This window comes from Muntiacus reevesi, chromosome 7 (genome assembly GCF_963930625.1).
Source record: "Muntiacus reevesi chromosome 7, mMunRee1.1, whole genome shotgun sequence".
Classification (NCBI taxonomy): domain Eukaryota; kingdom Metazoa; phylum Chordata; class Mammalia; order Artiodactyla; family Cervidae; genus Muntiacus; species Muntiacus reevesi.
In genome coordinates this window covers 29,916,335-29,933,598 of record NC_089255.1, presented here as the reverse complement: position 1 = coordinate 29,933,598, position 17,264 = coordinate 29,916,335, and the positions used below count along the sequence as shown (strand labels likewise).

General features: G+C 38.2%; 1 protein-coding gene across 1 annotated transcript in view; it reads left to right on the top strand.

The window, feature by feature from the left end:
* The window catches only part of DPH6 (diphthamine biosynthesis 6), a 195,740-nt gene that overhangs the window by 136,562 nt on the left and 41,914 nt on the right, over positions 1-17,264 (top strand). Inside the window, exon 6 of the mRNA XM_065940945.1 lies at positions 15,269-15,330. Coding sequence (XP_065797017.1) covers positions 15,269-15,330 — 62 coding nt within the window. The remainder of the gene's footprint in view (positions 1-15,268; positions 15,331-17,264) is intronic.

Genomic DNA, 17,264 nt, shown 5'->3' with positions numbered 1-17,264 from the left:
ATTTATTCCTAAATATTTTATTCTTTTTGTTGGTGGTGAATGGAATTGTTCCCTTAATTTCTCTTTCTGTTTTCTCATTGTTAGTGTATAGGAATTCAGGGGATTTCTGTGTGTTAATTTTGTATCCTGCAACTTATTGTATTCATTGATTAGCTCTAGTAATTTTCTGTTGGAGTCTTTGGGGTTTTCTATGTAGAGGATCATGTCATCTGCAAATAGTGAGTTTTACTTCTTCTTTTCCTATCTGGATTCCTTTTGTTTCTTTTTCTGCTCTGATTGCTCTGCTGTGGCCAAAACTTCCAAAACTATGTTGAATAGTAGTGGTGAGAGTGGGCACCCTTGTCTTTTTCCTGACTTTAGGGGAAATGCTTTCAATTTTTCACCATTGAGGATAATGTTTGCCGAGGGTTTGTCATATATAGCTTTTATTATGCTGAGATATGTTCCTTCTATTCCTGCTTTCTGGAGGGTTTTTATCATAAATGGATGTTGAATATTGTCAAAGGCTTTCTCTGCATCTATTGAGATAATCATATGGTTTTTATCTTTCAATTTGTTAATGTGGTGTATTACATTGATTGATGTGTGAATATTAAAGAATCCTTGCATCCCTAGGATAGAGCCCACTTGGTCATGATGTATGATCTTTTTAATGTGTTGTTGGATTCTGTCTGCTAGAATTTTGTTAAGGATTTTTGCGTCTATGTTCATCAGTGATGTTGGTCTGTAGTTTTCTTCTTTTGTGGCATCTTTGTCTGGTTTTGGTAATATGGTGATGGTGGCCTCATAGAATGAGTTTGGAAGTTTACCTTCCTCTGCAATTTTCTGGAAGAGTTTGAATAGGATAGGTGTTAACTCTTCTCAAAATTTTTGGTAGAGTTCAGCTGTGAAGCCATCTGGTCCTGGGCTTTTGTTCTTTTGCATATATCTCTGCCCTCATTTTTATGATTTATTTCTTTCTACCAACCCTGGGGTTCTTCATTTCTTCCTTTTCTAGTTGCTTTAGGTGTAGAGTTAGGTTATTATTTGTTTTCTCTCCTGTTTCTTGAGGTAACCCTGTATTACTATGAACCTTCCCCAGAGTACTGCTTTTACTGAATCCCATAGATTTTGGGTTGTTCTATTTTCATTTTTGTTCATTTCTATGCCTATTTAGACTTTTTTTTTCCCCCTAATTTCTTCTGTTATTTTTTGGTTATTCTGATCTGTGTTGTTTAGTTTCCATTTGTTTGTAGTTTTAATAGTTTTTTTTCCTGTAGTTGACATATAATCTTACCGCATTGTGGTCAGAAAAGATGCTTGAGGTGATTTCAATTGTTTTGAATTTACCAAGGCTAGATTTATGGCCCAGGATGTGATCTGCCTGGAGAAGGTTCCGTATGCACATACGGAGAAAAAGGTGAAGTTCATTGTTTTATGGTGAAATGTCCTATAGATATCAATTAGATCTAACAGGTCCACTGTATCATTTAAAGTTTATATTTCCCTGTTAATTTTCTGTTTAGTTGATCTACCCATAGGTGTGAGTGGGGTACTAAAGTCTCCCACTAAAGTCTCTTGGAGAGAGCATATATAGGGGTCTTGTTTTTGTATCCATTCAGCCAGTCTTTGTCTTTTGGTTGGGGCATTCAACCCACTTACATTTAATGTAATTGTTGATAAGTATGATCCTGTTGCCATTTACTTTGTTGTTTTGGGTTTGAGTTTGTACACCTTTTCTGTATTTCCTGTCTAGAGAAGATCCTTTAGCATTTGTTGAAGAGCTGGTTTTGTGGTGCTGAATTCTCTCAGTTTTGCTTGTCTGTAAAGCTTTTGATTTCTCCTTCATATTTGAATGAGATTCTTGCTGGTACAGTAATCTGGGTTGAAGGTTTTTCTCTTTCCTCACTTTAAGTATGTCCTGCCCTTCCCTTCTGGCCTGAAGAGTTTCTATTGAAAGATCAGCTGTTATCCTTAGGGGATCCTCTTGTGGGTATTTGTTGTTTTCCCCTTGCTGCTTTTAATATTTGTTCTTTGTGTTTGTTAATTTGATTAATATGTGTCTTGGGATGTTTCATCTTGAGTTTACCCTGTTTGGGACTCTCTGGGTTTCTTGGACTTGAGTGGCTATTTCCTTCCCTTTTTAGGGAAGTCTTCAGCTATTATCTTCTCAAATATTTTTTCATGGCCTTTCTTTTTGTCTTCTTCTTCTTGGACTCCTATGATTCGAATGTTGGGTTTTTTGACTAGTCCCAGAGGTCTCTGAGGTTGTCTTCATTTCTTTTAATTCTTTTTTTCTTTCTGCTTCATTTATTTTCACCATTCTATCTTGCACCTCACTTATCCTATCTTCTGCCTTAGTTATTCTACTGTTGGTTCCCTCCATAGTGTTTTTGATCTCAGTTACTGCGTTATTCCAGAGAAGGCAATGGCTACCCACTCCAGTGTTCTTGCCTGGAAATTCCCAGGGACTGGGGAGCCTGGTGGGCTGCCATCTATGGGGTCGCACAGAGTCGGACATGACTGAAGCAACTTAGCAGCAGGATTGCATTATTCATTATTAATTTATTCTTTTTTATTTCTTCTAGGTTCTTGTTAAACTTTTCTCGCATCTTCTCAATCCTTGTCCCGAGGCTATTTTCTGTAACTCCATTTTGTTTTCAAGATTTTGGATCATTTTTACTATCATTATTCTGAATTCTTTTTCAGGTAGACTCCGTATCTTCTTCTCTTTGGTTTGGTGGGCATTTAAGTGTTCCTTTACCTGCTGAGTATTTCTCTGCCTTTTCATCTTATTTAAATTGCTGTGTTTGGGGTGGCCTTTCTGTATTCTGGCAGTTTTTGGTTCCTCTCTATTGTGGAGGTTCCTCCCTGTGGGTAGTGTGGATGAGTGACTTGTCAAGGTTTCCTGGTTAGGGAAGCTTGCGTCGGTGTTCTGGTTGATGGAGCTGGATTTCTTCTCTCTGGAGTGCAATGAAGTGTCCAGTAGTGAGTTTTAAGGTGTCTATGGGTTTGGTGTGACTTTTGGCCACCTGTATTTTTGTGCTCAGGGTTATGTTCACGCTTTGTTGGAGGATTAGCATAGTATGTCTCGCTCTGGAACTTGTTGGCTCTTGGGTGGAGCTTGGTTTCAGTGTGGGTATGGAGGCTTTTGGTTGAGATTTTGTCGTTTGATGGTCCCTATAGTCAGGAGTTTTCTGGTGTTCTCAAGTTTTGGATTTAGGCCTCCTGCTTCTGGCTTTTAGTCTTATTCTTATAGTAGCCTCAAGACTTCTCCATCCTTACAGCTTCAGTGATAAAACATCTAGGTTAATGATGATAAGTTTCTCCATAATGAGGGATACCCAGAGATGTTCACAGAGTTACATGAAAAGAAGAGAGGAGGGAGATAGAGGTGACCAGGAGAAGAATAGGGGGAATCCAAAGGGAGAGACCAGTCTAGCCAGTAATCAATTCCCTATTTGTGTCCACAGTCTGGAACACTCAGAGAGGTTCATGGAGTTCCATAGAGAAGAGAAGAGGGAGGAAGGAGATACAGGTGACCAAGAGGAGATTAGGGGCAGTCAAAACGAGAGAGACCAATCTAGCCTGTGGTCAGTTCACTAGGTTTCCTCTATAGCCCAAACACCCAAAGAGATTCACAGAGTTACGTAGAGAAGAGAAGGGTGAGGGAGGAAATAGAGGGGACCTGGGAGAGAAAAAGGAGAGTCAAAAGGGAGAGATCAGTCAAGATAGTAATCACATTCCTAAGTTAAAATGGGTACTGATTTTGGTTTCTTAAAGGTACACAATTGATAACAAATACCAAAAAGCAAAGATTAAAAATTTAGAGTAGATGTTAGACTCTCAAAAATACAATATTAGAAAAAAAAATCACCAAAGTTATATAAAAAATATGAAATTTGCTTTAAAAATAGGGTCTTTTTTTCCCCAAGGTAATATAGTAGGTTTAAAAATGAAAATTAAAGGAGTAATAAAGAACATAAAAATTTTTTAAATTTTAAAATGATAATAGTAAAATATGTCTAGGAATATCTCTGGTGCTGTTGTGGGCAGTGTATGGTCAATTCAATTTCATATAGTTCCTTGTTCCACCTTATACTTCTTCTCAAGGTCTATAGGTCCCTTCCAATGTAGCCAGTGCTAATTACAAGTGTTTTAATCTGTTGCACCTGCACTTCCAAAGCTGTTGCCTCTTCTTTCTTTATTTTGGCCTCCTCTGTTTGCAAATCTCTTCAGTATCTAACTTCCACCTTGACACAAGGGGGCGAAGGTGGTAATTTATTTAGGCTCACTTGCTCAGTTGTGCTGCGGGGAGGGAGGAACACTGCATACAAATATCACTGGTGTGTGTGGGGAGTGCTCATGGTGTCTGGATCACACTGGGTTTGCCCCCACTCATGGCGTGTGTACTTTTCCGGTCTACACTGGTCAGACTCCAGGTTGCTCTGCCAGGGAACTGTCTAAAGTGGGCCCTGGCTTGCATGCACTTCCCAGATCTATGCCATTCAGGTTCAGGTTCTCAGGTACTCCACAAAGGCACAAACTCAGTTGGGCCTGCGTTTTGTGCCCGTCCCAGATCTGAGCAGCTCAGGCGGCCAGGAGCGTAGCAGGAGTACTCTTCCCAGCCACTTGGTGTCCTGGGTGTGCAGCGGGAACGCCGTCTCAGGTGTGCCGTTGTCTCTTCTGGGGCGCTGATCCCTGGCTGCGACCCTCCTGATGAATGTCAACTGTCCAGGATCCCAGGAAGACTTGGTTATCAACTGGGAGCCTGCTTGCAGTTTGGTAGGGGATGCTGTCTCTGGGGCCAAGTTTACCCCTTGCCTTCAGGCTCTGACCGTCACCCGCCTGCCTCCCTGTCTCCAGTGGGGGATAGGTGGGTCCACAGCCAGCTAACTCTCCTCTGGTATTCGCTCAGTCCTTTTATTCTGTGAGCAGCCCAGCAGTGCCTTAGGTTAGAGCTTTTTGTGGGATAGTTCTCTCTCTCTCCCCTCTTTTTTTTTTTCCCTCTCTGGCTATCCCACAGTTTGGGTTGCTATCTCTTGTTAGCTCCCTCAGATTGCCCTCAGGGCATTCAGGCCTGGTCCTTACCCTAAGCACTGCAGCCCGCGCCGCCCTGTTCAGCCCCTGCTTTCTGGTGGCGGATGCGAGTGTCTAGGCTACTTCTCCACTAGGAGTTGCAGTTAAGCGCATACTCTGTGGGTTTTATTTATTTATTTTTCCCTCCCGGTTATGTTGTGCTCTGAGATTCCAAAACTCCCCACAGACCCGCCAGTGAGAGGGTTTCCTGGTGTTTGGAAACTTCTCCTCTTTTAAGACTCCCTCCCCAGGATGGGTCTCTGTCCCTAACTCTTTTGTCTCTCTTTTTATCTTTTATATTTTGTCCTACCTCCTTCTGAAGACAATGGGCTGCCTTTCTGGGTGCCTGGTGTCCTCCGTGAGTGTTCAGAAGTTGATTTATGGTATTTGCTCAGCATTCAAATGATCTTTCGATGAATTTGTGGGGGAGAAAGTGGTCTCCCCATCCTATTCCTCCGCCATCTTAGGACTGCCCCCCAAAAGCTTTAAAGTTTTATTTATTCTAATTGTTTCAGCTCCATAGACTTTTCAGTGCTTATCCTGGGAATAAATAAATTGAAAATATTTTTCTGAATACATGAAAATCTTGAAATAATCAACTAATTTTTACCACAGTATTCTTCTATGATGAATATGAGTTCATCTGGATAAAATGTTCCCAATGTGACTTATGTTTACATATTTTACTGACTGTCTTATCTAAAGCCAAGCCAAATCACTTTACTGGTATGTCATGGAATACAGCCATCTTTGAAATGAGATATAACAGATATTTCTCTAATAGTTCAGACCTGGGGCCTGATGATTTTGCAGTGAATTAAAAGACTGCAAGGAAAATGGGAAGACTCTGGATTTGATCTTTCAGTGCCCACCTATATAAAACCATGTGCTCTTAAAATACTTTTTATGAATTTTAGATAGGCATTTATTTACTCCCAGATCCTTATTGAGAACACAAAACATAAATTCATAGATTCAGTCATGAAAGACTGAAAGCATTATAAACATCACTGTGAATTAGGAATGAACAGAATACAAAATAGTTCAGAACTGAAGTTGTGAGGCTGTACTACCAAGGGTCAGGAAATAGGCAAAAGTAATTGGATGATCATAGCCCTGTGGGAAAACAGACTGGAAGTGCCCTCTATGAGGGAGAACCTGAAAAAGATAAAAATAAAGCATCCATTAAAGAAAAAGCAATCAGTTTGAAAACTAAATCGCTCAAAATGAAACAGCAACAGTATGATGTGAAAAGTAAACAATTAGAAATTTTGGCAGTGACATATAGTCATTTAAAAAACAAAATATTCAGTGGGCAGAATAAACTCTAGATGAACCAAGTCAAAGAGAGAATGAGTGAAGCAGAAAAAGATAACTCATCCAGAAGGCAATCCGTAGGTCGGAAAGATCCCCTGGAAAAGGGAATGGATAGCCACTCCAGTATTCTGCCTAGACAGTTTCATGGACAAAGGAGTCTGGAGGGCTGTAGTCTATGGAGGTCACAAAAAGCTGGACATGACTGAGTGACTAAAACTTTTCTGTGGTTTTGAATGTGTGTTAAAAATTACCAGTGATTACTGAAAGAGTAGAAGTCCAGTAAACAGCTTTCTAATCAGCCGAGAAAACAGACAAAACACTGTTTTGATCTTTTTTTTTTTTTTTTTTTTTTTTTGGTATGAGGCAGAAAATAGCAAAAGAAAAATGATATATAAAGTTTATATAACAAGAAGTCCACAATAAAGTGACAGAAACGGGTCCAGAAAAAAAAATGTAGAATATAAAAATAAAATATTTAAGCTCAATTCTGTGAACTTGTATTTATAAGATAAAATAAAAATTTTCAAACCCTGGTTATGTGTAAATGAGAAAAATATTAACAAAAGAAAGCTGATATTATAATGTTGATAAATAGAATGTATGATAAAAGTCATATGTGGAGATGAAAAGCCTACCACTTCTTGATAAAGGAATAATACTCTCAAAAGTTTTAGAAATTATGAATTTGTATGTAACAACTTACGTATCAAGTGTATAAAACAAAACTGACAGAATTATAGCAAACTATTAAGAGCAAGATAGTACTGAGAGGTTATACCACCTCTCTATTTTAAATAATAGTTCATGTATATGAAATATTAGTAAGGTCATAGATTTGAACAGCAGACTTAACAATTAAGGTCACGATTTTGTGTGTTTAAGTATAAAATCTTATTTTGCAAAACTAAGATCATGGCATCTGGTCCCATCACTTCTTGCCAAATAGATGGGGAAACAGTGGAAACCGTGGCTGACTTTATTTTCTGGGCTCCAAAATCACTGCAGATGGTGACTGCATCCATGAAATTAGAAGATGCTTGCTCCTTGAAAGAAAAGCTAGGACTAACCTAGACAGCATATTAAAAAGCAGAGACGTTACTTTGCCAACAAAGGCCCATCTAGTCAAAGCTATGGTTTTTCCAGTAGTCATGTATAGATGTGAGAGTTGGACTATAAAGAAAGATGAGTGCCGAAGAATTGATGCTTTTGAACTGTGGTATTGAAGAAGACTCTTGAGAGACCCTTGGACAGCAAGGAGATCCAGCCACTCCATCCTAAAGGAAATCAGTCCTGAATATTCACTGGAAGGACTGATGCTGAAGTTGAAGAACTGACTCATTGGAAAAGACCCTGATGCTGGGAAAGACTGAAGGCAGGAGGAGAAGGGGATGACAGAGGATGAGATGGTTGGATGGCATCACTGACTGATGAACATGAGTTTGAGACAAGCTCCAAGAGTTAGTGATGAACAGGGAAGCCTGGCATGCTGCAGTCCATAGGGTCACAAAGAGTCGGACACAACTGAGTGACTGAACTGAACTTGCTCTCAACAGATCCACTTTCCAAGCACAGATGGGGCATTTATAATATTTAATTATCTAAGTCATGAAGGAACTTTAACAAATTTTGAAGAATTATTGTATAAAGATATAGTCTTGACCATATGCAGTCAAATTAAAAGGAAAAAGTAGTAGAAGTAAACAAACATGTTTGACACATGAGTAATCTTAAGTAACAATAAATGTGACAAAATATTGACAACTGAATGACAACAAATGCACCACTTTCAAATCTTTGGGGATACAGCTAAATTGGTATTTTAAATCTATTTAAAAAATAAGAAATATGTAAATATAAATGAATCAAATGTTCAAATCAAGAATCTAGAATAGATAAACTACTGAATAAATGTAAATAGAAGCAAGGAAGTAATAAAACTAAGAGTAAAGTTTATGAAATTGAAAGTTGGAAAAAATAGTAAAATCAGCAAAAAACTGGCACCTTGATGAAACTTCCCAAGTTGCCAAATATGTGATGAAATCTATTTAAAGTAAAAGACCAGTCACCAGTAAAGTCTTCTACCCTATGTGAATTCATGAAATAAATAGACTTTGTTTGGAGATGTTTCAGTATTATTAAGAAAAGATGATGAGTAGTCTATTAGAAAAATGGTCGAAGAATATGAAGAGTCATTTCACAGTAAAAAATAAAAATTATAAATCTGGCTGCAAATTTCTGAAAAACATGTTCCACTGCAATCATACAGGAGTTGGTATTCAGTCACCAGTTAGTGTCCAACTCTTTGCAACCACATGGACTGTAGCATGCCAGGCTTCCTTGTCCCTCATCATCTCCTGGAGTTTGCTGAGGTTCATGTCCATTGCATCAGTGATGCCATCCAACCAACTCATCCTGTTACCTTTTTTCCTCCTGCCTTCAGTCTTTCCCAGCATCCGGGACTTTTCCAATAAGTCATCTGTTCTCATCAGGTGGCCAAAGTATTGGGGCTTCAGCTTCAGCATCAGTGCTTCCAATAAGTATTTAGGGTTGATTTCCTTTAGGATTGACTGTTTGATCTCCTTGCTGTCCAAGGGACTCTCTGGAGTCTTCTCTAGCACTACAGTTTGAAAGCATCTATTCTTCGGCACTCTACCTTCTTTATGGTCCAACTCTCACATCTGTACACAGCTACTGGAAAGACCATAGCCTTGACTATATAAACCTTTGTCAGCAAAGTGATATCTTTGCTTTTTAACACACTGTCTATGTTTGTCATAGCTTTCCTGCCAAGAACCAACCACTTCTGTTTTCATGGCTGCAGTCACGATCCACAGTAATTTTAGAGCCCAAGAAGAAGAAATCTGTCACTGCTTCCACCCTTTCTCCTTCTATTTGCCGTGAAGTAATGGGGCTGGATGCCATGATCTTAGTTATTTTAATATTTAGTTTTAAGGTGACTTTTTTACTCTCCATCTCCCATTTACTCTTACATACAAGAGTTGTTCAGTGACTCAGTTGTGTCCGACTCTGTGTGACCCCTGTACTGCAGTACATCAGGCTTCCCTGTCCTTCACCATTTCCTGGAACTTGCTCAAACTCATGTCCATTGAGTCAGTGATGCCATCCAACCATCTCATCCCTTGTCATCCCCTTCTCCTGCCCTCAATCCTTCCCAGCATCAGGGTCTTTTCCACAGAGTTGGCTCTGCATCAGGTGGCCAATGTATTGGAGCTTCAGCTTCAGCATCAGTTCAGTTCAGTTCAGTCACTCAGTCATGGCTGACTCTTTGCGACCCCGTGAACCTCAGCATGCCAGGTCTCCCTGTCCATCACCAACTCCCGGAGTCCACCCAAACCCATGTCCATTGAGTTGGTGATGCCATACAACCATCTCATCCTCTGTCGTCCCCTTCTCCTCCTGCCCTCAATCTTTCCCAGCATCAGGGTCTTTTGAAATGAGTCAGCTCTTCGCATCAGGTGGCCAAAGTATTGGAGTTTCAGCTTCAACATCAGTCCTTCCACTGAACACCCAGGACTGATCTCCTTTAGGGTGGACTGGTTGGATCTCCTTGCAGTCCAAGGGACTTTTAAGAGTCTTCTCCAACACCACAGTTCAAAAGCATCAATTCTTCGGTGCTCAGCTTTCTTTATAATCCAACTCTCACATCTATACATGTTCACTGGAAAAACCATAACCTTGACCAGACGGACCTTTGTTGGCAAAGTAATGTCTCTGCTTTTTAATATGCTATCTAGGTTGGTCATAACTTTCCTTCCAAGGAGTAAGCGTCTTTTAATTTCATGGCTGCAAACACCATCTGCAGTGATTTTGGAGCCCAGAAAAATAAAATCAGCCATAGTTTCCACTGTTTCCCCATCTATTTGGCATGAAGTGATGGGATCAGATGCCATGATCTTAGTTTTCTGAATGTTGGGCTTTAAGCCAACTTTTTCACTCTCCTCTTTGACTTTCATCAAGAGGCTCTTTAGTTCTTCTTCACTTTCTGACATAAGGCATCCATCCTTCCAATGAATATTCAGGGTTGATTTCCCTTAGGATTGACTGGTTTGATTTCCCTGAAGTCCAAGGGACTCTCAAGAGTCTTCTTTGAAAGGTACACAATTAAAAATACCTAGGAAATAAATATTTTTGTATCCAAATAGCAAAAGTCTTAAATTTAATAATATCGATAATTGGTGAAGATGTTAGAGAACACAGCTCAGTAGATATGTACAAAATATGTATAAAATTTGGTGTCTTTCATGCTATATAACATCAGAGTTTAAGTATAATCATGAAAACAGCAAAGAAATCTTAGCCAATGAAGTATAGATGTCAACATCCTTAACCCAATTTAGTAAAACACTATAGTCTGGCAATTGAAAGCCTGGACTGTACAGCCAGATTGCCTACATTTGAATCTTGATGTTTATCTGTTGGTAGTGGGTGATCTTCGAGTCACTAAGCTTCTCTGTGCCTCAATTTTCTTGTATGTTAAAAGGGGCCATAATAATACCACTTATTGCACTATGAGAATTCATTAAAGCACTTGCACATAGTGTCTTGCACATAGTACTATATAACTTACATATTTTAAAAATATGTCCACTGGTGATGCAGTGGATTAGAATCTGCCTGCTAATGCAGGAGACATGGGTTCAGTCCTAGGTCTGGGGAGATTCCCCATGCCAGAGCAACTAAACCCACATGCTACAACTTCTGAACCTGCATGCTACAATTACTGAAGCCCACACACCTAGAGCCTGTGCTCATCAACAAGGGAAGCCACCACAGTGAGAAGCCCGAGCACTGCAACAATGAGTAGCCCCTCTTGCTATAACTAGAGAAAGGCTGTGTAAAACAGCCAAGACCCAGCACAGCCCAAAATAAATAAAAATATAAAATTTAAAATAAATTTCACAAGGAAAAATCTTTTCTAGCAGGTGTTAATTAACAAACTTTCTCTTGATGAACTAGGATAAATATAATTGTTAACACTAGAAGTTATAGCCTCTGGAGTTATGGCTTCTGATTAGAGTCCTTTGGCTGCCAACTAACCATCTCTGGGACTTCCCTGGTGGCTCAAGGCCTTAAAAAAATCCACCTGAAATGCAGGCCTGGGTTCAACCCCTGGGTTGGGAAGATCCCCTGGAGGAGGGCATTGCAACCCACTCCAGTTCAGACTAAGACAGACACTTGTATATTTCATTGGTTTTGCAAAATATTTTAAAGTAAGTTATAGGCAGCATGACAAATTTGCATATGTACGGAGATGCATACAAATCCTAAAAGATGATGCTATGAAAGTGCTGAATTCAATATGTCAGCAAATTTGGAAAACTCAGCAGTGTCCACAGGACTGGAAAAGGTCAGTTTTCATTCCAATCCCAAAGAAAGGCAATGCCAAAGAAGCTCAAACTACTGCACAATTGCACTCATCTCACACACTAGTAAAGTAATGCTCAAAATTCTCCAAGCCAGGCTTCAGCCATACGTGAACCGTGAACTTCCAGATGTTCAAGCTGGTTTTAGAAAAGGCAGAGTAACCAGAGATCAAATTGCCAACATCTGCTGGATCATTGAAAAAGCTAGAAAGCTCCAGAAAAACATCTATTTCTGCTTTCTTGACTATGCTAAAACCTTTGACTGTGTGGGTCACAATAAACTGTGGAAAATTCTGGAGATGGGAATACCAGACCACCTGACCTGCTTCTTGAGAAACCTGTATGCAGGTCAGGAAGCAACACTTAGAACTGGACAAGGAACGACAGACTGGTTCCAAATTGGAACCTCTAGTACGTCAAGGCTGTATTTTGTCACCCTGTTTATTTAACTTATATGCAGAGTACATCATGAGAAACACTAGGCTGGAAGAAGCACAAGCTGGAATCAAGATTTCCGGGAGAAGTATCAATAATCTCAGATATATCGATAACACCACCCTAATGGCAGAAAGTGAAGAAGAACTAAAGAGCCTCTTGATGAAAGTGAAAGAAGAGAGTGAAAAAGTTGGCTTAAAGCTCAACATTCAGAAAACGAAAACCATGGCATCCAGTCCCATCACTTCATAGAAAATAGATGTGGAAATGGTGGCTGACTTTGTTTTTCTGGGCTCCAAAATCACTAACGATGGTGATGCAACCATGAAATTAAAAGACGCTTACTCCTTGAATGGAGTAACATGGGCTTCCCTGGTGGTTCAGAGGGTAAAGCGTTTGCATGCAATGCAGGAGCCCTGGGTTCGATTCCTGGGTCTGGAAGATCCCCTGGGGAAGGAAATGGCAACCCACTCCAGTACTCTTGCCTGGGAAATCCAATGGACCCGAGAAACCTGGTAGGCTACAGTCCATAGGGTGGCAAAGAGTCAGGCACGACTGAGAGAGTGAACTGAATTGATGGAGATGCTGTGTTTGGCAGAGGTAGGGAAAGGATTCCATAAACAATACTTTACCCATAAATAAGAGATAAAATTTTAACACTCCAGCTATGATAACTGAAAGTAAATTCTACATATGTTGAATATCTAAATGTGAATACAAAGTTTTAAAACTTTGAAAGGAAAATATATTATTTCCTCACATTATTTCCTTGGGGAAGGAAAGAATTTATTACAATACAAAGGAAAAACATTTTTAAGTAACAATTATTTTTGCTACTATAAGGTTAAATTTTTTATGTTTATCAAAAGACCTTCCCCCAATAGAAAAGTGTAATAACAAGCCACTGGTTAGAAAAATATTTACTGTGCCCATAATGATGAAGAATTAGCATTCAGAATATATCAAGAACAATGAATCATCAAATAAAAGGTAAAACAGCATTTAAAAAACCAAATGATTTTAATAAGCAGTTCACAGAAATGATAACCTGAATGAATGGGCAATGAAATATGGAAAAGTGCTTATTTTTAATAGTAATCATGAGGTAAAATTAATACAAATATCCAAAACATTTTTTATATGTCTATGTATATCAGATTGGCAAAGATGAAAAATCTGATATTAAACTCTTTTCATATTATGGGAACTAGGGATTTATTTCCTTGATGGTGAAAGTAGAAAGTAACAATACTTGTTTGGAGAGCAATTTGGCAATATATAGTAGACTTGAAGATTACATATATATATATATGTATATATATATATATATATATATAATAGCAATTATATAATAGTTTTTCTATATTATCATGGTAATTTTACATAAATGCATATATACTGCAGCATAGAAAGTTCTTCCTAGTAGAAAAACAGACATTAGAAATAAGTCATTGCCCAGCTGTCCCCCTACTGGAAAATGGACATGTAAACTCCATAATGAAATAGAATAGTAAAGATGGATGGACCAGAGCCACAGTAATCAATACAAATAAAGCTCTCATTAACAATGGGAACTGGAAAAAAACAAGTTATCATTAATATTAAAATTTGATATACATGAACAACATCAAATACTGTTTTGGATATATACACTTGTAATAAAATTATAAAAGCATAGTTAGGAAATACTTGATAAAAGTGATTATTCATGTTGAAAGACTAGGGAAAATAGATTAATTAGGGGTAGATATACTGTGAAATTCTATTATGTTGGTGGTGTTTATTTCTTGAAGTTGTGGAGGAAATATGGCAAGATATTAATGTTTATTAAATCTGAATGATGATTACATAGGTGTTTCTCTCAAAATATTTCATTTACTTATTTATTTTAAACTTTGAAAAGTGGTCTACATGAATAGAGACTAGAATAAGTCAGTTATTACTTCATCAATGTGTTTACCTAGCCAGCTGAAATTTTGCGTTTAATGAATACACCACAAGAATAAGGGTGCGAGGAAGGGAGTTGACTCAGTCTACCTAGTGCTACTAGTTTGAGTTGTTTGCTTTGCCTTTACTGTATAGGAATCCTTAATCTTTATCTGACTTCCCTTTTATTATTCTGTATGTGATTATAACAAATATCATGTTACCAAAACAGGCAGCCACCTAGAAGCAGAAAATTGTTACTCAGTTTGTATACTCAGTGAGCTAAATGTTTTAAACCAATTAAATGTAAAAATAACATATTTAAATAAACTTAAGCTGCTACAAATATTATGGCTGTAAATATCTAAAATGAGTTCATTCATTTCATAGCTGAATTGTGGCATGTGTTTTTTTTCCCTTGGAAGATTAGTTTTGGAATGTAGGAAGAGTTCATGTTGTCCACAGTTATCTACCTATACCCCATCACTCACATAAACTCTGCTATTATCAGTTGGAACACTTTCATCAGAGATTATGCACATGCTACTGGTACTGTAATGATTTTTCAGAGTGTTTCTTTTTTTCTTAGAAAACACTTGTCACACAAGCGGTTATTAAAATAAGCTGTCATTTAATTTGGTAATATTTCTGTTCATATCTTATTAAGTGAATTAATTATATAGGCTTACAGTCTACCACTCTCTTGTTTTCTACTATTATTCTCCAAATAAGTTTGAAATTTATACAAAATAGGTGTGTCAGAAAAATTCTCACTGTTTTCTCCATAAGTAAAAACAAATTATAATAATTAAAATGCCTTGGATTTAAATTTCATATCTTTGAAATGATAGTTTTTTTTCTTATCCTAATTACAGTTCCTCAAAAATGAAAAAGGGATTGAAACAATGGATCTGGTAGTGATGAAGTGCAGTTAAAATGAATTGGAATGAAACTTATTTTTCAGGAGCAAGAAAAGCAGTTACCCAAAGGGAATAGAAAAATAAATACTAGCAAAGTAAATTTTGCTTTAGGATCAGAGCAACTTAAAATACATATACACTAGGCAAAGAGGAACCAAGGGAATGGAAATGTGTTCTTAAACCTCCAGTTTAATAGTTACGTAAAAAATATTTGACCTTTCTTGGCAGGTTTAGATCCAGATAAGCATCTTGGAAAAACCTTGGATCAAATGGAGCCCTATCTCTTAGAGGTAAGAATTTAGAGTATTTCTCAAAATACAGGCATCTAAAGGAGGAAAATAAATAATGCCATGATATGCTGGTTATACAATCAATTTTTAGAAATTCTCAGATACATTGATGATACAACTTTGTGAAAAAATTAAACCTCTGATGGGTATGAAAGTGTTTAAAATTAATTACAAAAGTTATGACTGCTTTGTTGAGCTCGCTAAAAGAATAATTAAATAAGCTATATTAAAAAGGAAATTGTTTGTCAAAAAGTTTACTTTTATTTTCCCTGGTAACTGAGACAGTGAAGAATCTGCCTGCAATGCCAGAGACCTGGGTTTAACCAACCTGGGCCAGGAAGATCCCCTGGAGAAGGGAATGGCAGCCCACTCCATTAGTCTTGCCTGGAAAATTCCATGGACAGAGGAGCCTGGCAGCCTGCAGTCCATGGGGTTGAAAAGAGTTGGACGCGACTAAGCGTCTGACACTTTCACTTTCAAAGTACAGTCCCTGAGGGTCTCCATGATGAGGTGCATTTCCATCAGAAATGGAAGAGGAAATTTCCTTTAGAGATTATCTAATCTAACCTCTTTTCTTTTACCAATTAGGAAATTAACTTGCCGAGTAGTAAACAAATTATCCCAAGGCTTCAGGTTACAGCTGTTTATCATTGTCAAAGTCTAAATGTGTTTTAAATATTAAAGAAAGATCTTGCTATTTTTACTCTATTAATTGTATTATATTTTATTAGAATTAGGGGTCAAATGTTAGTATTAGTATGGCAATTCTGAAATAACGAGAATAGTGTAACTTGGATTTTTGAAATTTTACAGTTACAAACAATGAAAAAGAAAATCACCCTACTTCTGTGAAAGAAGTGAACTCCTCTACTAAGTTACCATTTTTCCCTCTCATGTTTTTCATCAAATTGTCTTGGACACTGTTAATACCAATGCTGTAATATGAACTGTTAGCAGTTATACCTGTCAGTAACTGTATGTGTTTCACTTTTTTCTTTCAGATATTTGATTATTTTATGGCTTATCATTATGTACCAAATGCTTAGAAATCCCTAAAATACTCATTTCTTGTTTTATTAAGCATTATGCTTGTACTTAGTCACTCAGTTGTGTCTGACTGTTTGCAACCCCATGGACTGTAGCCTACCAGGCTCCTTTGTCCATGGAATTTTCCAGGCAAGAATACTGGAGTGGGTTTCCATGCCCTCCTCCAGGGAATCTTCCCATCCAGGGATCAAACCCAGGTCTCCCGCACTGCAGGCAAATTCTTGACTGAGCCACCAGGAAAGCCCAAGAATACTAGGGTGGGTAGCCTATCCCTTCTCTAGGGGATCTTCCTGACCCAGGAATTCAACCAGGCTCTCCTGCATTACAGGTAGATTCTTTACCCAGCTGAGCTACCATGGAAGCCCACCAGGGAAGCCCCTTATTAAGCATTATTAAGCACCTAACATGTGCTAAGAAAATCAATTCAGTTCAGCTCAGTCACTCAGTCATGTCTGACTCTTTGCGACCCCATGGACTGCAGCACGCCAGGCCTCCCTGTCCATCACCAACTCCCAGAGTTTACCCAAACTCATGTCCATTGAGTCGGTGGAGCCATACAACAATCTCATCCTCTGTCATCCCCTTCTCCTCCCGCCTTCAATCTTTCCCAGCATCAGGGTCTTTTCCAATGAACGACGTAATAGTAAAAGATTTGGAAGTGAGCTAGGAAAAGATTTGAAAATGAACTAGGAAAATAGTAAAAGATTAAAATTGAAATGATTGTATAATTGTGACAAATTATTTTGATTTCTAGATAATTTGATATCATTTATTTAAGTCTATCTGATGGACATCGTTGCTTTCCATGCCCCTCTGATAGGACTCTTTTCATAGTAATTTGTTCTATGCCCAGCATATCTATGTTCACATCTATTCACTACCATCAG